The sequence below is a fragment of the Impatiens glandulifera genome, chromosome 2 (assembly GCF_907164915.1).
Source record: "Impatiens glandulifera chromosome 2, dImpGla2.1, whole genome shotgun sequence".
Classification (NCBI taxonomy): domain Eukaryota; kingdom Viridiplantae; phylum Streptophyta; class Magnoliopsida; order Ericales; family Balsaminaceae; genus Impatiens; species Impatiens glandulifera.
Genome location: NC_061863.1, coordinates 25,705,624 through 25,729,159, shown reverse-complemented (window position 1 = coordinate 25,729,159; position 23,536 = coordinate 25,705,624). Strand labels below are relative to the sequence as shown.

The following is a 23,536-nucleotide window of genomic DNA, read 5'->3' as shown; positions in this document are numbered from 1 at the left end:
TTTTTTTTTTTTTTTTTTTTTTTTTTTTTTTTTTTTTTTTTTTTTTTTTCATTTGATCAAATTTCCCCATTTTCTTTATATATAGCTTCAGAATCAATTTACCTATGACAATAGTTTAAATTTCTATTCCAACCACAACATAATTAAAATTTCCAACTAACCCTTACAAATATATATATGTATATTTAAAAGATATATATTTTAATAGTTTAATTAACTAAACTCCCAAATATAATTAAATGGTAATGATAATTTGTGTAAATATCTTACTTTGCTAATTCTGGAATTATACGAGATTTCTCCATTTAGATCAAGATCGTACAACTCTTTTATATTAGAATTTTTTTTTATAAATTAATTATAATTAAATATTTATTTATTTATTTTTTTTATTATTTATATCACTTAATTTATTAATTAAAATAATTCATTTGATAACATAAATGCTTTAGTCTCCTCTCATATTTGTTGGAAAAATAATAAAATAGAAAATAAGTTAAAGGAGACGAAAAATACAAATTTTTAGGGTTTGAATAATGAAAATAAATAGGTAAAAAAAATTAAAATGTATTAATAATGAATTCTTCAATAAATATGACAGCAAACCGCGAAAACAACAACTTGTGTGTTTGCTTTGAAGTTTTCATTCTATTGCAGTTCTCATCAACAGAGCGAGCCAGAGGTATCAGGTACGTGAAATCGAACTGAAGTTATGCCTTTGATTCTTGTCTAGTTGATTCGAAAACTGAGAGTTGATATTGCTTATCAGCGGTTAGAAAATGGGAAAGAGCCGAGTGATGTTGCCGGCGAACGAAGTTGACCTTGCGGAAATCAAGTATGAAACCGAGGCTATTCAAGGTCTGTAGTTTCCCTTCTCTGCTACAATTCAATAGTGTATTGGTCGGTCGGTTGCTTAATTAGATGATTTTATTGCAGCTCCACATTTGACTGGAACAACTCTCAAGTTGTTCGTCAGGTTGATTGAAATGCCAGCTATTGGTCCTCTGATCATATCGCATATAAAGAAGCAAAATAGAACTGATGAGGTCTCATTACAGGATTCAAATATATATATTTTTTTAAATTAGTTAACCTGTATCTGACCACCTCAAATTGACAGATTTTGAAGAAAAGTGTGATGCCGGAGATACCTATGTTTAAACCTGAATTTCCTCCTCAAGGTTTGTTTATGTTATAATTAATTGCAATCTTCTTGTTACTATTTGATAGAGATAAAATACTATTTTAAATTAAATCAAGTCATAAGTATGCGATACTTGAAAAATTAAGTCATTATGCATTTGTGATTTGACTTCAGAACCAGAGCCCAGTGTTATTGCTCTAGAAGAAGATGGGAAGCCTGAAGATCGAGTTGGATTAGGCTTCAAGTGTCTCAAACACTATGATGCTGCTACCTGTTGGGTGGATCACACCAATATATCATTCCGTTACTGGACTATACGCGACTATGCATATGCCTATAGGTCTAAGTTTACTACTCCATCTATGGTAAGTCGCCATTGTGATAACAGTCTAATTCCAAGATGGTTTTTACTAGAGGAATCTCATTATGGTAGTATAGGTTGCTGAGCGTATCATATCAGTAATGGAAGAGTTTGCCAACAATGAGCCTCCAATGCCCATGTTAATCTCTTTTGATCCTGAAGAAGTAAGAAAGCAAGCAACTGCTTCTACACTAAGGTTTAAGGAAGGTATGTCAGTTGCCTTTACAGTATTCAGCTTGTTTTCATTTATTTTTTTGTCTAAATTTCATATTATTGTTGCCCCTGAAATTTAGTGCGTGGATACTTTGCTATGAAAAATTGTAGATGTTTCTTAAATTAGATAATTATCCTTGATCCTGAACTCCATAGCATGGGAGCTTTGCTAGAAAAAAAGGGTAGATGTTTCCTAATATTGAGTAGCTAAAACTGTGCAGGAAATCCATTATCAATCTTGGATGGAATTTTCATGACCATTAAGGATGATATAGATTGTTTACCTCATCCATCAAAGGGTAATGCTTACACATTTGATTGGTCATTTGTATTGTGTTAAAACAATTAATTACCATCTCCTTTGTCAATCAGGAGGCACGACATGGTTTCATGCAGTGCGTCCTGTTAAGAAGGATGCAGTTTCTGTTTCAAGATTGCGCAGCTGTGGTGTGGTTTTTGTGGGGAAAGGAAACATGCACGAGCTAGGTTTGGGAACAACTGGGAATAATTCAAATCATGGGTAAGCCTATGTTACATTAGCTATACATACAAGCTCTGAACTAGGTTTAGGAACAATTGGGAATATTTCAAATCATGTGTAGGCCAATATCACTTTATCTATACATAAACGCGCAGAACTGATTGGCTGCATTCATGCTTAACAACAAGGTATAATAACTATAAAATGAGTATCAAAGCTATGGTTCAACTGAGAATGAAATATTATATAAAAAATCAAAGGGTTACATATTCTTCCAAAAGGATATTATTATATGCGGAATACTTCTACTGGGGAAGGCTGGCATATATTATTTCTTTCGCTTTTGAAATGCTAGACTGGATTATCCCACATTTTTGGTTGCACAAAAATTACTATGATCAGTCATACATAAGATAACCCTTCACCTTTGTCAAATGTCATTCTGATGTGTGAGTTCGTTATCTCTCTCTATATATATATATGTATATACATATTCTGATAAATAGTTTATTTCAATTTACTATAATATGATGAAAATTTATGATAATGACAGAACAACTAGAAATCCACATGCTCCAGAGAGGTATACAGGTGGATCTTCTTCAGGTCCTGCAGCAATTGTTGCTGCTGGCATTTGTTCAGCTGCACTAGGAACAGATGGAGGAGGTCAAGCAGACACATATATCATGTCTAATTATGGCCTTTAATTTTTTACTTGAAATCATTGACTAACTCTTCCATTAATTATCGCAAAAGACAGGTTCTGTTCGTATTCCTTCTTCTCTCTGTGGTGTGGTGGGATTGAAGACTACTTATGGACGGACAGACATGAATGGGTAAATACTTTAAAATGTATTGTGATTGTACTATTTGCCAGGTGAAAAGATCATGTATTCCGGAAAACAAACTCATCATTAACTAACAATTTTTTATGGTCTGTGTGGCACTAATATTAAATAATTTTGTATGCGCATTCAGTTTAATGTATCTGACGAGCCTTGTGATTCTATTGATTTGATATCATGTCAGTTAACTATTCTTTTTTTGTGCGGCAAGGGCAGTCAGCCAATAATTTTTTATCCATGTCTTCCTCAGAAATCTGCACACATCTTTCCACTTACCGGTTGAATATTAGCTTGAATAAATTATCATGGAATCTGTATGATAGTTTAACTTCATAAATTCAATTCAAGAAAACTTAACTTAGTTGATAACATTTAGTTAATTTACCAAATTAATGATAATAGCATTCTCTGTGCTAGATGATTTATCTTCTAAGTTGTTCTTTTAGGGCCTTGTGTGATGCTGGAACAGTGGAGATTATAGGACCAATTGCATCAAATGTTGAAGATGTCATTCTTGTGTAAGTGGCTTGGGCTTATTGTATTAGATGGCAGGGATTGACATATATTTGCAGTTCGCACAGTGTTGATAAACCCATTTTGTTTCTCAAGTTATCTGGAATATCCGACTGTCTTATGTTTGTCGGCCTTCCCATTTTGCTACCTTGACAATGAGTTTTTGTAAATTGTTCATTGCTTCTTGCCTTTAAATAATCTTCTCTGTTAGCATCCATACCATGATCAGCCTCTCTAGATATGAGAAGATTTCAAGAATCAAAATATTTATCATCATTATTTCCTCAAAGCAGTGCCTACCATAGACACCCAACATTTTTTTTAAAGTATGCATTAAGACAATTGGCCATTTTTCATTAATGTCTACATTTAGCATATATGTTTGTTTATTCAATGTCTTCTTCCTCTTCTTTGATAAACAGCTGTGTGAAAGATTAGTAGGTTAAACCTCTTGCAGCTCATTGATTTATTCAGTTATTACTCCTTATAAGCAGTGACAATAGAATTGATTATAGAAGAAACTGATGACTACAAAAAATACCTATTTTTTTAAAGTTTCTTTATTTGAGTTATAAATTTTATTGCTGCTCAGATTTCAGAAATAACTTAGCATAGATTTTGAAAGATGTTTTTACAAATTTGATCTATATTGAAGGTATTCAGCGATACTTGGTTCCTCTCCTGCAGATAGAATCAGTTTGAAACCGGTAATGTTTTGACATATTGCATGTTCAATGCTTAGTTCCAATATTGGTGTAGATTTTGTTCCAAATTCCTGTAAATGGTCATATAACCTATTAGCTTAACTTTTTTGTACAAACAAAAGAAACAGTGTTTTATGAATTAGATAAAGTATGTAGTTGAATATGACTAAAATACCTAGACATATTGGATGCGTAAACAACATTTCAGAGTCTCAAAGATAAGTATAAAAGCACACCAATGATAATTTATTTAGAGAAGGAAAATAAATTAATATTTATATCATAGATTACATCAATAATTTGAAGAACAGTGCGTTGAAAGCTTAAGAAAGAAAAGTGGACCAAATAAAGGGGGTAGTTGAGCATCTTTAGTTTTGTTCTTTCAGTTTGCATATGTTCTAACTTTGTATGTATTTTTTAATCTTACTAAATTACAAACCCCCTTCCAACCCAATATTTCTACTGAAAGCAAAACCAGTAGACTGCTCACCCTACATACCAGCAGTAGCTCATTGTGATGCCTAACATTTTTTTTCTTACAGCTACCACTATTGTACTCAAAGACACCCACTCGATAGAAAACATGTGTCCCAGCCTCCCAGGGCAGGATACAACATTATTATCATATTACAAATAATAAAACCTAATAACACATTGTAGTTTTTTTATTGACATCCATTGTCCGTCCATCTATGTTTCTTTCTTTTTCCATATTCCTCATCCTCTAAGTGGCTATAGTCAACTACTCTTCCCTATCAAATTATGTAAGTTCCTTGACTACTTTCAGATGAATATAAGGGAGAAGGAAGAGAATGACCAATAGAAGAGAGGATGAAACTTGGAGAATAATGGAGAAAGACTAAGACTCCTTTCTAATTTGTTATACCTTACTCTTCCCTTTAATTGCTGCTAACTGCCAACCCATAACCGCTTGTCCACATCATCAGCCACATTATTAACAAGAATGAAATATACTCTAACCACCACTGGCCATCTGACCTTGGAATTAAAACAGTTTTCACTGATTTATTCTTTTACATGCTAGGCTATACTACTACTATATACTACAATGTAACAAATTATTTACTCTCTCTAGTAAAAGATGAGTATAGATGCTTATCACAAGGACTAGTGTTAACAGAAATTTTTAATTCAAACATTACAGAAATGAACTTCTAACCTAATTTTATTCCTGTCCAAAATCTGTACTAAAGAAGTAATTAGACCATGTTTATAAAATCCAATGTTAACCACAGATAACATGAAAATATACAAGAAGAATATTTTATATATAACAAGGAAATACTTTTATCTATTCCAATAATTTCATATTAGTTAGTCATAATTTTTTTGTGGGTTTCACTTGGTTAGATTTCATTATATAGCATCCTTGTAAGACAAACAGATTGATTCTCTAATAAAACTTCTAAACTCTGCTTTCAACTTCATATGAAAATATTTATATTACTTCCATATTTTTAAATATCTCAGGAGGCTTGAAAATGTGAATTCGTTTGCTCTAAACTATGACTCCTTACTTTCATGGAGCCTTGGATGATAATTAATGCACTTCAAACTTGTTTGCAGTCCCCTCCATGTTTGCCCGATTTATCGTCAAGTGAGAACATAGATGTTCTGGCTTCAATAAAATTAGGGAAGTACACCAAGGTAATACATTCGCTTGATTCTTTGTCGCCTTTTCAGAAACCAGGCCACTTAATAATCTTATTTTTGCTGCAGTGGTTTAATGATGTTTTTTCTCCTGAAATCTCTGAAAAATGTGACAGAGTTCTTCAGGTGCTTATAGAAAAGTATGGTTGCAAAGTAAGTGCATGAAAAACATTTGTATGCAATGTACAAAATTGTTTTAATAAAATTATGATGAACATCAAGCAAAAGGAAAAAGAATTATTATAGTACTGATTCATCCTTCTATCTTCATGGTTAGATGATGGAAATCGTAGTACCTGAGCTGGATGAGATGCGCACTGCTCATATGGTGTCTATAGGCTCTGAATCACTTTGCTCCCTCGTTCCCCATTGCAATGATGGGTACTCTTCTTCCTTTCTTCTGTCTCTGTATAATAGTTCCTGATTTGCAGTTAGGTCTAAGGAGATAAAAGACACAAATTTTATGACATTTTCTGATAACTTCAATAATCTTTGCAAAGCTACTCTTTCTTCTAAACTTATTTGTTGCACTTATATAAGTGCAGAACTAATTTTCTGAACCATACCATTTAGTATCACTTGTAAACTGTCAATAATTTGCTCTCCTGTAGGAATGATGTGAAACTTAGTTATGATACTCGCACTAATCTGGCCCTTTTCCAGTCATTCACAGCTTCTGACTATGTTGCTGCCCAGCGCATCAGGTGAGTAAGATAGTCTCTAAGCATACTACATCTAAACTGCATGATACAATTAATATGTAAATAAGTGAGAGATCAATACATGAACCTAAGTAAACTATACTACTTGACCAATAAGTGCATACATTAAAGATCAAATCTAGACTGTAAAAGAGCAGTTTCTGGTCTGTGATTTGTATGAATGAATTTTGCTCCCCATTCTGTACATTCCAGACAGGTGGATGATGTTCTTGTTAAATGTTCCATCTTCACTCTACATTATACAGATATCTGCATATCTCTGAACAACAACTATGCAGGAGCTTGTGTTTACATATGTTCCTGTAGAATTTTGTTGTGAAGATGATTTCTTGATATATTTGGATTGATTTTGCATTACAAAGGATGTTACTGTTTATAGGCTATATTAGAAGACTTAAATAAATGATAAAAGCAACTACCTAGATTAACATAATGAGCTTTGTTGGAAAGACAAACAACTCCCAACCAGTTCGAGTAAATTATTCTTTGAAAGGCAAAGGTGGCTTTGGATTAAGCAAGCTTAAGTGGTTATTTACAAACTCCCCCTCCAGCTAGGTGGTAAATTCCAGCCTAAACAGGAGGCGATGTTGACTCAACTAAAAAAATGTGTGACTATTAAAGACAATCGCCGAACCGATGGTCAAATTCTCGTTTCAGCCTAAATGTCAGATATTTTTTTTTTTGTGTGGGTCAATTTGAGGTGCTCTACCACCAAATGAGGTGTAGCCCAAAAGAGACATGGCCTAAAGGGTCCTTTATGCTGAATGAATTTTGTGTGGATTGATGTAGATGGCCCAAGAAAGATAGCCGAAAATAGGGTTTGACTAATTTTAGCCAAATAGAGATTTTGGTGAAGTGGCCAAGAGAGTTTTATAAAGTAGTTTTATATAAAAAAGGAAAAAGCACTTCTTACTAAATGAAAGACTAGAGTTATATAGAGGCATAAAAGCACTCTTACAAATAACCCCCCAAACTATCCCAAAACTAACATTCCAACACTCCCCCTCAAGATGAGCCTACGAACGAAAGATATCCACAAGGCCCATCTTGTCACATAGTCTCGACAATTCTAACGAACTAAGCCCTTTAGTGAGACAGTCAGCCACTTGCTCTCTTGTAGTTACATATCCTAGTTTAAGTAGTCCGCTATTCAGTTTTTCCTTGATGAAAAATCTGTCAATCTCCACATGCTTGGTCCTGTCATGCTGCACAGGGTTATTAGCAATGCTAATAGCTGACTTATTGTCGCACCACAGCTTCATTTGTGCCTCTTGGTCCATTTTGAGCTCCACCAACAGAGCTCTCAACCATATCATCTCTGCAACACCTAAAGCCATAGCCCTGTACTCTGCCTCAGCTGTGGATCTCGCAACTACCGACTGTTTCTTGCTCTTCCAGGAGACCAGATTGCCTCCTACAAACATGCAATATCCAGACGTGGACTTCCTGTCATCGGCACAACTAGCCCAGTCTGAATCACAATATCCCTCAATACTCAAATGCCCATTCTTGCGAAAGATCAACCCCTTGCCTGGTGCACTCTTCAAGTATCTCAGGATCTGGTACACCGCATCCATGTGACCCTCCCTAGGGTCATGCATGTAGCGACTCACCACACTCACCGCAAAGGAGATGTCAGGACGAGTGTGGCTCAAATAAATCAAGCGACCAACTAACCTCTGGTACCTCTCCTTATCAACTGGCTCTCCTGCCTCAGCACTTAGCTTAGACTTTTGATCGATCGGGGCCACCGCAGGCTTGCACCCAAGCATACCTGTCTCTGTAAGTAAATCCAGCACATACTTCCTTTGAGATAAGACAATCCCCTCTGCACCATGAGCTATCTCAATCCCAAGGAAATATTTGAGTTGCCCCAAGTCTTTCACTTCAAACTCCTTACTCAACCTCTTCTTCAATAATGCAATCTCACCCTCATCATTACCAGTGATAATCATGTCGTCCACATACACTGCCAGCATCGTAATGTGAACTTCATGTCGCCTGAAGAACACTGTATGATCTGCATTGGTCTGCCGGTACCCCATGCCTACCATAGCCCTCCTAAACCTGTCAAACCAGGCTCGAGGGGACTGCTTCAGCCCATAAAGAGATTTATTAAGTCTGCACACTTTACCCTCCGTTTGTTTCGTGCCAAAACCCTGTGGGACCTCCATGTATACCTCCTCCAACAACTCACCATGAAGAAAAGCATTCTTCACATCAAGTTGATGTAACCTCCAACTCTCATTCGCTGCTAAGGAAACAAGTGTCCGCACTGTACTCATCTTCGCCACGGGTGCAAAAGTCTCATCATAGTCAATACCGTACGTCTGACTGTACCCTTTTGCCACCAACCGGGCCTTGTAACGCTCAACCCGACCCTCTGGACTTTGCTTCACAGTGAAAACCCACTTGCATCCAACCGCCTTCTTCCCTGGTGGTAATGGCACAAGCTTCCAGGTTTTGTTCTTTGCGAGAGCCTCAAGTTCCTCAAGCATGGCGGCTTTCCACTTTGGATCCTTCTTAGCAACCTGCCAACACTTAGGGATAGAGACAATGTCCAGAGATGCAATGAATGCTCCGTGTGCAGGTGAGATGTGAGAGTAAGAAACAAATTGGGCAATATCATGTGGGAAACCGTATCGATCAGGGGGAACTCCCGCATTGAGGCGAGGAGTCCTCCTTACGGACATTTGAGTGGGAATGGAAGAGGGAGGAATCATATCACCTGTGTACTCCTCTTCAGCGAGTGGTGTCTCAGAAGTCGGGGTAGGCAGGGACAAGGGACTTGACACAAGCGGCACTGTAGGCATGGTATCCTCAATCTGCCTCCTTCGCCTCATGTATACTCGCAGCTCCCCTTGAGCTTGAGTACCACCGTTATCGGGGTCATCCCCGCCTCGTTCTGGCACCTCCTCACCTGTCGGTGCACAAGGGACATCGCTCACGCCCACCATCCTCCTCTCACTACCACTGCTACTCTCCCCCTCTCGCCTCATACCTCCATTATCAAGCGAGTCTCCAAAGGGTGATGTATCCTGGGAAGAATAGTATGGCTCATGTTCTCGAAACGTGACATCCATACTAACAAAAAACCTCCTCTCCACTGGGCTCCAACATGTGTAGCCTTTTTGAGTAGCCGAGTATCCCACAAAGATACATTTAACCGCTCGCGGATCAAGTTTTCCCACATTTGGTCTGTTGTTCTGCACAAAGCACACACAACCAAATACCTTCAAGGGGAGACTATCACTAATCTCACCTTTCAATAACTCAAGCGGGGACTTCCACTCCAACACACGTGAGGGCATCCTATTGATCAGTCTCGCTGCTGTCAGGACTGCCTGTCCCCACAAGTACTTTGGTACATTCATTGAGATCATCATACTTCTTGCTACCTCAAGGAGATGCCTGTTCTTTCTTTCTTTCTGCCACCCCATTCTGTTCTGGTGTGTACGGACACGTGGTCTGATGCAGGATTCCCTGAGAGGATAAGTACTCTCTGAACTCATTGTTTGTGTACTCTGTCCCATTGTCAGACCTCAATACCTTCACTACTGCCCCGTATTGAGTCTGAACCCCTTTGTGAAAATTTTTAAAACAAGCAGACACATCATTCTTGTTTTTCATCAAATACAGCCAAGTAGTACGAGAAAAGCAATCAATGAAAGACACAAAATATCGAAAACCATTAACAGAAGTTGTGGAACAAGGCCCCCACACATCAGAATGTATCAAATCAAAACTACAGGTGCTCCTACTACATGTACTGACATACGAACTCCTAGTGTGCTTGCCAAACTCACAAGCATCACAAACCAGTCTCTCTTTATTAGCTTTTTTCAACATAGCTGGATATAAACGACTTAACAGATTAAAAGAAGAATGACCCATTCGCCTATGGTAGAGCAACAACAAGTCTTCCACACTACTCCTCACTCCTCCAGATCTCTCCACCACAGATGCGAGGGCTGAGTCCATCTCTTTTCTCTCAAGAAACCACAAGCCATTACGCCATGTGCCAGTCCCAAGCCTCCTGCCCGTTCCCTTCTCCTGGAAGATCACCTTGGGAATATCAAAAGTGACAACACATTTCAGTTGGAGGATAGTAGCACTAATGGATAAGAGATTTACTGGAAAAGATGGAGCATGCAAAACATTGGACAAAGTCAAGGAGTCAGTACATCGCACAGTACCCTTACCCACTACGGGTTGGGCCGTACCATCGGCTGTTCGAATACTCTCAGGGATTTCCAGGTGAGTATAAGAAGAAAATTCTCCAACAGTACCCGTAACATGTCTGGAAGCACCAGAATCAATAATCCATGGTGAACCAACGGTAGATATAGAGGCAAGAGCATGGGTGTCACTAGTACCTGCAACTGAATGAGCATAAGTGGCAATGTTACCCGAGGTAGATGCATTCTCTGCCGCACCTCTTCCCTTTCTCCTAAGAAGTTGGGAGTAGGATCTCAAGAGCTCCTGATCCTCCGCAGAGAGCTCCTCCTCCTGCACACCATCTCCATTATCTTCATCTGCTACCATCAGGTTTGCCCGGTAGCCCCCTCTTCCACCTCCTCTGCGGCCACGGCCACGGCCACGACCGCGCTCACCAGACTGACCACGTCCACCGGAGTTCCTCGCCTTTGGTGACTTGGTGCAAGCCGATATCAAGTGGCCTACCTCTCCACAATTGTAGCACTCCCGGGTCTCACCTCTAAACCTGGAACCACCTGAGTTGGAGACAGCTAGGGTTGACTTCACCCCTGGAAGTCCCCCTGCCCCGGCTTGGAGCTCAATCCGGGTCTCCTCCTGTATCATGGCCGAGACTGCCTCCTCAAGCGAGGGAATCTTCGGCTGAGCCAATAACATTGCAGTCCTCTGCTCAAAGGTTGGGGCCAGACCTCTGAGAAACCCCATGGTCCTATCCTGCATGCAAGCCTCAGTCTTCCTGCACGCAGGATCAGTGCAACACAATGTCCTCGTGCATTAGTCATGATCCAGCCACAAGCGCTCCAGCTCTATGGCATACTCCTGAACAGTCCTTTCCCCCTGTACACAAGCAGCGATCTCCCCTTGGACCTGGTAAACCCTCAGGTTGTTCCCCACTCCATCATAAGTCTTCTTCAGCTTCTCCCAGACACACCGCACATCCTCCATACCATCAACATTGGCCGCAATCGGTGTAGTAATCGAGTTTAAGAGCCAGACATACACCAGCATGTGAATGGACCTCCAATCATCCCATTCTGGAGTACCCTCAACCGGCTTAGTAACCGCTCCAGTCAAGTGCCCCTCTAATTTCCTCCTTACTAGTGTGTATCGCACTCGACGTGACCAGCGCAGATACGAAGCTGGACCATCGAGTTTCACATCAATCGGGGGAAGCTCCACCCTAGGTGTTGGTGCTGGGGTTGGTTTCGGTGCCGTGTCACTAGAGGCAAAGCTGAATGCTCGCATCAACATTGGTGACTTGGTGCAAGCCGATATCCAGTGGCCTACCTCTCCACAATTGTAGCACTCCCGGGTCTCACCTCTAAACCTGGAACCACCTGAGTTGGAGACAGCTAGGGTTGACTTCACCCCTGGAAGTCCCCCTGCCCCGGCTTGGAGCTCAATCCGGGTCTCCTCCTGTATCATGGCCGAGACTGCCTCCTCAAGCGAGGGAATCTTCGGCTGAGCCAATAACATTGCAGTCCTCTGCTCAAAGGTTGGGGCCAGACCTCTGAGAAACCCCATGGTCCTATCCTGCATGCAAGCCTCAGTCTTCCTGCACGCAGGATCAGTGCAACACAATGTCCTCGTGCAGTAGTCATGATCCAGCCACAAGCGCTCCAGCTCTATGGCATACTCCTGAACAGTCCTTTCCCCCTGTACACAAGCAGCGATCTCCCCTTGGACCTGGTAAACCCTCAGGTTGTTCCCCACTCCATCATAAGTCTTCTTCAGCTTCTCCCAGACACACCGCACATCCTCCATACCATCAACATTGGCCGCAATCGGTGTAGTCATCGAGTTTAAGAGCCAGACATACTCCAGCATGTGAATGGACCTCCAATCATCCCATGCTGGAGTACCCTCAACCGGCTTAGTAACCGCTCCAGTCAAGTGCCCCTCTAATTTCCTCCCTACTAGTGTGTATCGCACTCGACGTGACCAGCGCAGATACGAAGCTGGACCATCGAGTTTCACATCAATCGGGGGAAGCTCCACCCTAGGTGTTGGTGCTGGGGTTGGTTTCGGTGCCGTGTCACTAGAGGCAAAGCTGAATGCTCGCATCAACATTGCGATCTCATCACCACTCAGTTTTTCCAAGGCCTCTTTCATCGCAAGACCCATGTTCGAACCCTCACCTGTCATCGATCCGACTCTGATCTACACGAGATTGAGTCAAATCTTTCTTCTTCCCCAAAACCACGATCACACGATCTTTAACCCGTAAGATCTAAAACTCATTATCTCGAACTTCTTCCTCTTCCTTTTAACCCGTTCTTGATCTCAAAACATCAAGGAGACCAGATCCAAACCCTCACCGGCGGGTCAGTTCTCCCCCTAGCAAGGCGGCGGCGCCCCTGGTGGGCGTAGGTCCTGATAGGGGCGGCGGAGGTCTGGTGAGGCTGGCGGCTGTTGCACAGTTTTTAGATACAAAACCCTAGATCTGAAACCTAGCTCTGATACCAAGTAGTTTTATATAAAAAAGAAAAAGCACTTCTTACTAAATGAAAGACTAGAGTTATATAGAGGCATAAAAGCACTCTTACAAATAACCCCCCAAACTATCCCAAAACTAACATTCCAACATATAACATTTTTTTTTTCTTTCTTTCTAGATTATTTCTCACTCCTGTGTCTGTTATGACAGGCGAAGGCTGATGTACTATCACACAGAGATATTCAACAAAGTGGATGTCATTGTGACCCCAACAACTGGGTATGAGAGCCACCCTCTTTTTAGACTTGCCAGTTTAAAATCTATACACATTTTCTAAATTTTCATTCTATATCTTGAGATTTTTACTTGAAATATACCTTGTTTAACAGTATGCATGTGCACATATTCTATGACTATAATTTCCTTATTTGAGGAAGAAATGATCATGAGATCTTCATGTGGTAACTTTCATAAAAAAAATATTTGTTTCATGTACTCAGTATGACGGCGCCAGTAATACCATCTGATGCTCTTAAATATGGAGAGACTAATTTGCAGGTCACAGGTAAATGAAACATGTACATTAAACTTGCAATTAGTATAATCCACAAATGATGACCTAATTATAATTTTAGGTACAAACTAGTTCCGACAAAAAGCAATGTTTATTTTTTATTTCATTTAGTGGCATCCTTTATGCTTTCTGGAATTTTCATAATGTTATCTCCAATTTTCAGGTAATCTTATGCGATTTGTTATAACAGCAAATCTTCTTGGATTTCCAGCCATATCTGTCCCTGTAAGTTGTATTTTGAAACTCCATCCTAGAAATTAAGAATGACATGATTACTCATACACTTTCCATCTATTTCTAATTAAGTGTATAAGTTTCCCCGGTATATTCTTTATGTTACTCCAAAAGCCCAATCTGAATAAGTGCACGCAAGTGCTATTTAAAGGTTGTAAATATTGCTTTTGTTTGAAGACTCAGCTCAGTGATAGAGAACATGTCCGTAAAGTCATGGCTTCAAGTCTTAACAACCGGGCATTCTCAGAAACAAAAAAAATAAAAATAAAGCGAAAGTTGCATTAACTATGATAGAGTTAATAAAAGCAGTGTAATAAAATTCCAATTTTTTCTTTCTGATTGGGTAGTATTGAATCCATGTAGCAACACTCCCATTTTTTTTCTCATAATATAACCATTGTCAAATTCAATTAAAATCATTAATGATTAGATTAACTCAAGCATTTTCAATCCTGGTAGATGTTGAAAGTAAACATATACTAAAATCTTCTTCAACCAACTAATATTGTTTTTCTCATATTTATGTTTTTGACCTAACAACACCCTACCATGTTTAAAATCTACTGATCATCAGGTTGGATATGATAAGCAAGGACTGCCAATAGGTCTACAATTCATAGGTCGCCCTTGGGCCGAAGCTACAATTCTGCGTTTGGCTGCTGCAGTTGAGGTACTACTATTCCTACATTTAACCAATTCATCAAAAACAATTTAGTTAGTAGAATTTACTCATTACTTGTTATCTAAATATTTTAATTTTTAATATCATATCACATAAGACTATAATTCAAATTCAACTCAAACAACCTATAATTCTTGCATTGTATTTGAGGTACATTCAAAACATATAAATTGAGCTGATAAAAAATAAACTTAAGGCTGAAAAGTGATATTGCTTGATTAGAAAAATGGGAATCATATGTTATAATCTTCTTGTCTTACTAATGCAATGGTTTATATTATAATGAAACACCATTAATACTTGCAGGAGCTCAATCTGGAGCCTAAGAAGAAACCTAAAATCTTTTATGACATTTTAAAGAGGACCAGCTGATTTCTTATTGGAATGAAGAAATGAGTAGCTAGGGAGACTAACCATGTCATTCGATCGATCGGATGCAATTTCTTAATAAAAAAATTAAAAGGTTTACTTGTTTGTTTAAGGATCTCAAATTCATTTTATTGTTGTGTTATAAAATGAGTGTAACTTATGGTGTGTTATAAACTTGCATTGAAATAAAATACAAATGTGTGTAATTTATGGTGTGTTATAAAATGGGTGTAACTTATGGTGTGTTATATAATGGGTGTAACTTATGGTGTGTTATAAGCTTGCATTGAAATAAAATAGAAATGGGTGTAGTTTATGGGGTGTTATAAATGAAGATTATCGTTGTTTGTGTTATGATTTTATATGTTTCTCTTCCTATACAAACCTTATTATATGGTTCCAATTTCTGTGAATCTGTGGTAGTAGTTAATATTTTCTCTAGGATGAATGTTCAACACACCAGTCTGATAAAGAAGAAGATGTTCTCCATCTGAATTATCATTTTTGGTAGATCATATAATAGTTTGAGCAATTCTAGATCTCCTAGAACCAGAACGGGAGGATAACTAAAATACTAATTTTATTTCACCTACCAAGAGTGACGCGGTGAACAAACATAACCATTTAATGTGTGTTAGCCTATTCAAAGAATTAAACATTATAAGACTTATAGAAATAGACTCTTCAATTTAGATTGAAACCACACATCTAATTAATAAATAGGTTTCTATTAAATTTATTAGTTGTGAAACTCCCTATTCATTATTATAAAGAGAGAAACCTAATAAAAAGACTTTTTTGGTTTACCCACCAAACAAAATTTAAATTAAGAGCTTAAATGTACATGATAGGCTATTTGATGGGACAAATGCCTAACATAATGTCCCAAAGGCCTCGTATATATCTGGGCTATTTTTTTTTTAAAGCTGAATTCTTTTTATTTTAGGAAGTGGCCACTAGGGTTTCATAATTGGACAGTGAACCATTTTCATATATTGGGAGCTGTCAGCATATTAGGTGTGGCATAGCATATGTTGATGGTATGTTTGTTTTTATTTTTGGTAAGTAACAAATGGTTACGTTTTTATTCTATGATTATTCTCGTTGCGACTCATACTAACGTGGATTCTATTAGTACTGTTATGAATTATTAACTCTTTTTTTTCTAGTGTTACAAATCTTTTGTTGTTCTAGGGTGGTGTTAAGGAGGAAATAAAAGTGGGAATCTACCATATTCTCGGCATCAAGGAGGGCACCATCTCGGTTTGTTACCTTGAAATTCCTCTTTCGTCCAAATAATTACATTTTTGCGTTGCATGCCATTCATTCAGAAAGTCAAAAACTCGTTCATGAGATGGGCCACAAAACGATTATCTTAAGCGGGACAAATGAGTTGGTCAAAAGAATTACCATGGATATAATTAGTTATTGGGTTAATCAAACTTTCCTCCGAGGAAGGGAATGAAGGAACTCACTCGATAATCTTTCGAGAGACTTCGACGGCCATGGACATAGAGTTAGAAAGTCAATTGGGAGGAGGGATTTATGTACCGAAGTAGTCTTAATTTTTCTTTATATATTTAAAAGACATAACCTAATTCTACATTTTTTTTATGATTGATTCTTTCACAATTTATCTACAAATCTTTTTGAAGAATATTTTAAATTTTATTATTACTAATTATTTATTATCTAGTTATTTTCATTTAAATTCTCTTATTTATTTTTCTAATTCTTAAAAAGTTAGAATCACATCTTTTTAAAAAAAAATATATTTTTCTTTCTTATTTACATTTTCTTAGTTGATATATTGATTAACTTAATTATGATATTTATAATTTATTTGATTTAATTATGTTTTTGATTAAATATTAGAATCTTCAGAATTTATCAGCATGACTTAATTTTTATTTTTATTTTTTCATAATAAAATATTTATTTAGTTTTAAAGTTATATTTATTTTACCGCCACTACGGGACAAACATTTTCAACAATGAAAAGGTAAAGACAAAACTTAAAAAAAAAAAATAGAATATGATTTTTTGTCGATTTTTTACCGTCTATATTAAACGAGATTTAGCTAAGAATATAAATATAAATAAAATATTTTTGGAAGCATGTTTCTAGTCCAAGAGGAGAAAGGGGTATTAACATGATAAATGTGTGCAATGGAACGAGATTATCTCCTATAGATAATTTTAGGCCCTTCAAAAAACAAGATTTACTGTGGATTCGATGAGTGAATTCAAAATTTATGAAACACTAAACTAGTAATTGAATTTGCACAATCAAGAATGGCATGGCTTGATCCCTCAAAAAGTTCTTCACTTCAAGTTCAAACAAAGCGCAGGCAAGATGATACATACTTATTTTGGTGATGGCAAAGATACCCTCTTTTGGTACAACCCATAGTCCAACCAATCTTCTCAAATATGAAGTTCGAGCGGGTCCAAATTAGGAGAGATTGTAAAACTAGCTACTACGGTCTATGATGTGAAAAACGGGGAATATAACACATTTCTCAAGCAAATTCTCAAGGGTATCAGAATCCTTGATCATGTTAATATTCTTCAACTTCACCAAAGTAGGGATTCTTAGATTTGGAAAGTGGAAAGTGGAAAGTGACGAAAAATTCAATTTGGGTTTGGCTTGGGATATTGCTCGCACTAGAGGACAACCTATTGACTGGCATCGTAATGCGTGGCCCAAAAAACATTCCACAAAACCAATTCATTCTTTGACTTGCTTTTCGGGGAAGGTTGACATCACATGATCGTCTTCAAAAATTCTATATGAACATTCCTGATACAAAATGCCTCTTATATGTTGGGGAAGAGGAGACTATTGTTGATTATCTCTTTAGAAACTGCCCTTTCATATAATTGATGGGGTAGATTTTATGTATGAGTTTGTTTAACCTATTAAATGAATGACGTAATATAAAGAAATTAAAGAAATTTGTGTTAATCAAAACGAGAGAGTGATTTTTACTCAAATGTTCTAAAATACTTTTTTTTTATCACCATCATTTACCATTGTGCACTTGTAACAAGCTGTGTCGTGTCGACGACGCAACAGAAAGATAAGTTTTGTTTTATAAATATATATATATATATATATATATATATATATATATATATATATATATATATATATATATATATATATATATATAAAAGGATATAAATTAATGTGTTATTTTCTTAGATGTATTTAAGGATTGTATTTAAAGAAATGATTGTTATTCCTTTATAGATTTTGCAATAAAACAAATAAGCATTGAATATAACATAATTGCTCATTATCAAACAATACATAGTTTTGAAAGTTTCAAAATACCCAAAGGAAGAATCAACCAAACATAAGAAATCTTGATTGTTTATGATCTGAGATCTAGAATTTCTGAAACTCCAATAGGTATCAACACATACAACAACCAACTTTGAACTATGTTGCCAAATGAGTTTGTGTTATTTGGAAAATAGTGTCCTAACTAGCAACCCTAATTTTACTATACTAAGGATCTCCCGGTCTGAGTCGAGAACCCTTGGTTCAGTTCGATATTGTGTTCTTTGGAAAATAGTGTCTTAACTAGCTACCCTAATTTTACAACACCAAGGGTCTTCTAGTCTAGGCCAAGACCATTGCTTCAGTCTATCTTGTGTTTGGAAAATAGTGTCCTTAACTAACTACCATAACCCTTAGCTCAGTTGGTGTTGGGTTATTTGTTTTTCAGATCTCAGCTGCTCAAACCAACATTATCTAATTAACAATCAGGTTATTTATCCAAAAAATTGATTATACCGACTTAAGAAACCTCTACAAAATCATAGAAGAATTGAATTCAAATTTTTTAATAAATCGGTAGGACTTGAATTTGTTAAACCGAACCGAAACTACTTATATATAAGGCATATTGTTTTTCACAAAAGAGAATCATTTTGATATCAAACAAACAAAACTTTAATTGTTTTTATCTAAAGTTAGCATTCTATACCAACTCCATCCCTTGATATATTGTGTTATTTGAGAATAGAGAGATTAAAGAAGATCTATTAATTGATTTTGGGACTTGAGGTACATCAAATCATTTATATTACTTTGAAGGTAAAAAATATTTATTTTATTTGAATTTTGTTACAATGGTTTTGTTGTACTTGTGCTATGAGACGGAATGACGGATAATGATCCAAGAATTAAGGATGACATGGATGGACGAGAAGAAGAGATCTAGAGTATATAGATCAAATAAACACTTTATATATTTTTTTAATTAATAATTCATTAATTAAAATATCTTTTATTTTGATTTTTTTTTTATCATTATATATAATATTAAAAATTATATATATATATATATATATATATATATATATATATATATGTTTATCATTATATATTAATAAACATAGATACAGTAAAATAATATAAAGTTGATGAACAAAATTATATTCCTCTATTCTAAAAATGAATAGTCCCAGAGTGTAAAATAAATAATAAAATAACAAATTGATTTGGGTTTTAGGCTTTTCGTTAGGCTTAGTTCAATTTAGGGGTCTATTACTCTATTTTATGTTAATTCTTTTAAAAAAAATGGGTTTGCATATAGTGTAAAGAGTAAAGTCGAACTTAATAAAATTATAAATAATTCGGTTTCCTTCCAGCCCATTCAATTTGAGTTTTGTTTGAAATAAATCTTTTAAAATAAATTGGATTATGCCTCTACCTATCAAATTGAAATAAAATATATTAATCTTTTAATTATTTTTATCCAATTTTAAAATACTAATAAATAAATTATTTTATTAATGAATTTGTTTCTAAATAAATCATTTTATAAATTCCTTTATTGATAATGCTTTTTATAAATGAACAAAATAATTCTCCTAAAAATTAAAATAAATACATGAATAACTTGACCTAAACACATGCATATATAACTAATTAATTTGACTATCTTATAATAATAATACATGTTATGATATCTTATAATAATAATACATGTTATGATTAGTTCATTATATAACTGTACACATGTACAAATCTGATTATTAAGAAACTAGATGTATGATATAATTCGTTAAAATAATAGGTTAATATTGTATAATATTTATATATTTAGGGTATTAGTATTAAGACCTATATATTTATTAAGACCCAGATGCATTAAGTTTTAAACCTCTTATCTCTATATATAGTCTCCATCTATTGGAGAGACTGTAATTATGGAAAACTCTATTATTGAATCCTTTCATTCGTAACATGGTATCAGAGCTATGGAATTAGGGTTAGTGTTTCTTTTTCGTTTTCCCCTTCCTCTCTAATTACTATTGGGTTTGTTCTTGAGGATTGCTTGCAGTTATTCACCTTTCAGTGGAGACACAAATTTCTAGTATGGATACTCCTCCACCTATAACGGAGGTTCCTTTGACAGTTTCGGAGATGAGTGCTCTTCGCAACTTGCTATCCAACTCTTCTGCTTCTTCCACATCCTCTCATCCTGCCCATTCCGAGATGGCTTTTGCCTTAACAAGCTCACAGTCTTCTTCTAACTCTTGGATCATCGATTCAGGAGCCTCTAACCATATGACAAATTCTTCTAGTTTGTTTAGCTCTTATTTATCTCAACAGAATACAGTTTGGGTTGCAGATGGACCCCTTATACATATTCTAGAAAAAGGGTCTATTCAGATTTCTTCTAAGTTACCTTTGAACTCTGTCTTACATGTTCCATCATTCACTTCAAATTTTTTATATGTTAAACGTATTACAGAGTCTCTAAATTGCTCGGTAACATTCTATCAATTTCTCCCTTTTTGATTATTTAGAATAAATATTCAAAACACGTAATGTGTGGCCGGTTTGAAAATTAACTTACTTAATTTTTCTATCAATTTCTCCCTTTTTGATTATTTAGAATAAATATTCAAAACTCGTAATGTGTGGCCAGTTTGAAAAACTTTATTTAGAGACTTGAGTGTGAAGAAAATGTTTCAAAGACGTGTGTTTGATTTTCGAAGAGGGTGTGTGAAAACTAGCGAAGAGAAATATGATAAAATATCCGAGTTCAGAAACATAGTTAAACAAAGACTGTTTTGAAAGACGAAAATAGAAAGATTAAGGCTTGGATGGTCCCCCCTTATGAAGCTCTTTTTCCAGTTCTTTCTCAAGCTGTCTTCTTTCTTCCTCTTCTCTTGCCTTCCACTCCCTGTCGCGTCTTTCAGCGTCAATCAGCATTCCGGCCCATACGCTTGAATGACCGGGAGTCTTTTTGCTGAACCCAAAATTGGCGCAGACTGGTTTTGGTGGAGGAGGCGGTGGAGTGGAAGGTAAGAGAAGAGGAAGAAAGAAGACAGCTTGAGAAAGAACTAGAAAAAGAGCTTCACAAGGGGGGACCATCCAAGCCTTAATCTTTCTATTTTCGTCTTTCAAAACAGTCTTTGTTTAACTATGTTTTTGAACTCAGATATTTTATCATATTTCTCTTCGTTAGTTTTCACACACCCTCTTCGAAAATCAAACACACGTCTTTGAAACATTTTCTTCACACTCAAGTCTCTAAATAAAGTTTTTCAAACCGGCCACACATTACGAGTTTTGAATATTTATTCTAAATAATCAAAAAGGGAGAAATTGATAGAAAAATTAAGTAAGTTAATTTTCAAACCGGCCACACATTACGTGTTTTGAATATTTATTCTAAATAATCAAAAAGGGAGAAATTGATAGAAAAATTAAGTAAGTTAATTTTCAAACCGGCCACACATTACGTGTTTTGAATATTTATTCTAAATAATCAAAAAGGGAGAAATTGATAGAAAAATTAAGTAAGTTAATTTTTGGAACCGGCCAGACGAACTAAACAATTGTCAACTTTCATGTGCAGATACAGATCAAAACCGTATGAACCGGTTGGCGTATCAAAACCGGTTTAGAACAAATCAAAAGCGTATGGGCCGGAATGCTGATTGACGCTGAAAGACGCGACAGGAAGTGGAAGGCAAGAGAAGAGGAAGAAAGAAGACAGCTTGAGAAAGAACTGGAAAAAGAGCTTCACAAGGGGGGACCATCCAAGCCTTAATCTTTCTATTTTCGTCTTTCAAAACAGTCTTTGTTTAACTATGTTTCTGAACTCGGATATTTTATCATATTTCTCTTCGCTAGTTTTCACACACCCTCTTCGAAAATCAAACACACGTCTTTGAAACATTTTCTTCACACTCAAGTCTCTAAATAAAGTTTTTCAAACCGGCCACACATTACGAGTTTTGAATATTTATTCTAAATAATCAAAAAGGGAGAAATTGATAGAAAAATTAAGTAAGTTAATTTTCAAACCGGCCACACATTACGTGTTTTGAATATTTATTCTAAATAATCAAAAAGGGAGAAATTGATAGAAAAATTAAGTAAGTTAATTTTTGGAACCGGCCAGACGAACTAAACAGTTGTCAACTTTCATGTGCAGATACAGATCAAAACCGTATGAACCGGTTGGCGTATCAAAACCGGTTGCTGCTACTTCAAAGAAACCAGTTTCAAGTGATCAAGTTAAAGATCAGAGGAACCGGTTTTCACTTTCTCAAGCGACCGGTCAGTAAAGACAAAAGCTTACATACCAGCCGGATCATACTGCACAAAACACAAAACCGGAAGATTCAAACTTCAAGAGTGACGTACCATGACGAAAGAAACGTGTCTTGAAAGAATAAAAGAAGATCGGATTCGATCGGAAGCATGCGAGGAAAGCAACGATGCTTTATTGATCTGAAGTTGACAACCTAAGGTGGATGTCCAACACGTGTCCAAATCTGAAAACCGGCTATGTCATCTTCTACTCAGAGCTGCCTGCATGACTGCCAGGTGTTGAGGAAGGTGAAACGTGCAAGCAACCTCTCTGCAACAGGCGTGATAATGATCAACCAATCCGAAAGAGAGAGAAGAAAGTGACCGTTAGCTCTTCTCAGCTATATAAGGAAGATGAAGCGTCTTCATTTAATGTGAATCGAAAAAGCAAGAAAATCATTCAATACAAGTCAAGCGATAAGTTCTAGAGAGATAAACGTTTATATTCCAAACCGGTGTGTCTGAAACCGGAAGCTTTCTGTATTGTGTTGTGTTGAGTTATTGTATTACATCAAAGAGTGAGTTTGGTGTAACTGGCGAGTAGCGAAGTTGAGCTCGACCGACAGTGTTGTTGTAACTACAAAAGTTAGTGGAGATCCTTCTCATAATCTGAGAAGAAGGGGTGACGTAGGAGAGTTTGCTCCGAACATCCATAAAAATCCTTGTCTCGTGTTCTTTCGTTGCTTTCATTACCTAACCTCAAACTAATAGTACTCCATAAACCGGTCACTCATATCCATCAAA

General features: G+C 36.4%; 1 protein-coding gene across 2 annotated transcripts in view; it reads left to right on the top strand.

Moving 5' to 3' along the window:
• Positions 1–720: 720 nt before the first annotated feature.
• The window catches only part of LOC124924098 (fatty acid amide hydrolase-like), a 29,429-nt gene continuing 6,613 nt past the window's right edge, over positions 721–23,536 (top strand). The window contains exons 1-20 of one of the 2 annotated variants that reach the window (XM_047464153.1): positions 721–858; positions 937–1,046; positions 1,121–1,181; positions 1,319–1,509; positions 1,583–1,712; positions 1,940–2,017; positions 2,091–2,238; positions 2,753–2,865; positions 2,960–3,035; positions 3,491–3,562; positions 4,213–4,264; positions 5,849–5,929; positions 6,002–6,085; positions 6,210–6,313; positions 6,544–6,636; positions 13,517–13,585; positions 13,807–13,871; positions 14,044–14,105; positions 14,689–14,784; positions 15,103–15,514. In XM_047464153.1, coding sequence (XP_047320109.1) covers positions 780–858; positions 937–1,046; positions 1,121–1,181; positions 1,319–1,509; positions 1,583–1,712; positions 1,940–2,017; positions 2,091–2,238; positions 2,753–2,865; positions 2,960–3,035; positions 3,491–3,562; positions 4,213–4,264; positions 5,849–5,929; positions 6,002–6,085; positions 6,210–6,313; positions 6,544–6,636; positions 13,517–13,585; positions 13,807–13,871; positions 14,044–14,105; positions 14,689–14,784; positions 15,103–15,168 — 1,830 coding nt within the window. In that variant the 5' untranslated portion in view covers positions 721–779 and the 3' untranslated portion in view covers positions 15,169–15,514. Of the gene's footprint in view, positions 859–936; positions 1,047–1,120; positions 1,182–1,318; positions 1,510–1,582; positions 1,713–1,939; positions 2,018–2,090; positions 2,239–2,752; positions 2,866–2,959; positions 3,036–3,490; positions 3,563–4,212; positions 4,265–5,848; positions 5,930–6,001; positions 6,086–6,209; positions 6,314–6,543; positions 6,637–13,516; positions 13,586–13,806; positions 13,872–14,043; positions 14,106–14,688; positions 14,785–15,102; positions 15,515–23,536 lie in introns of those variants that run through there. The other variant, XM_047464154.1, reaches the window with a different exon arrangement.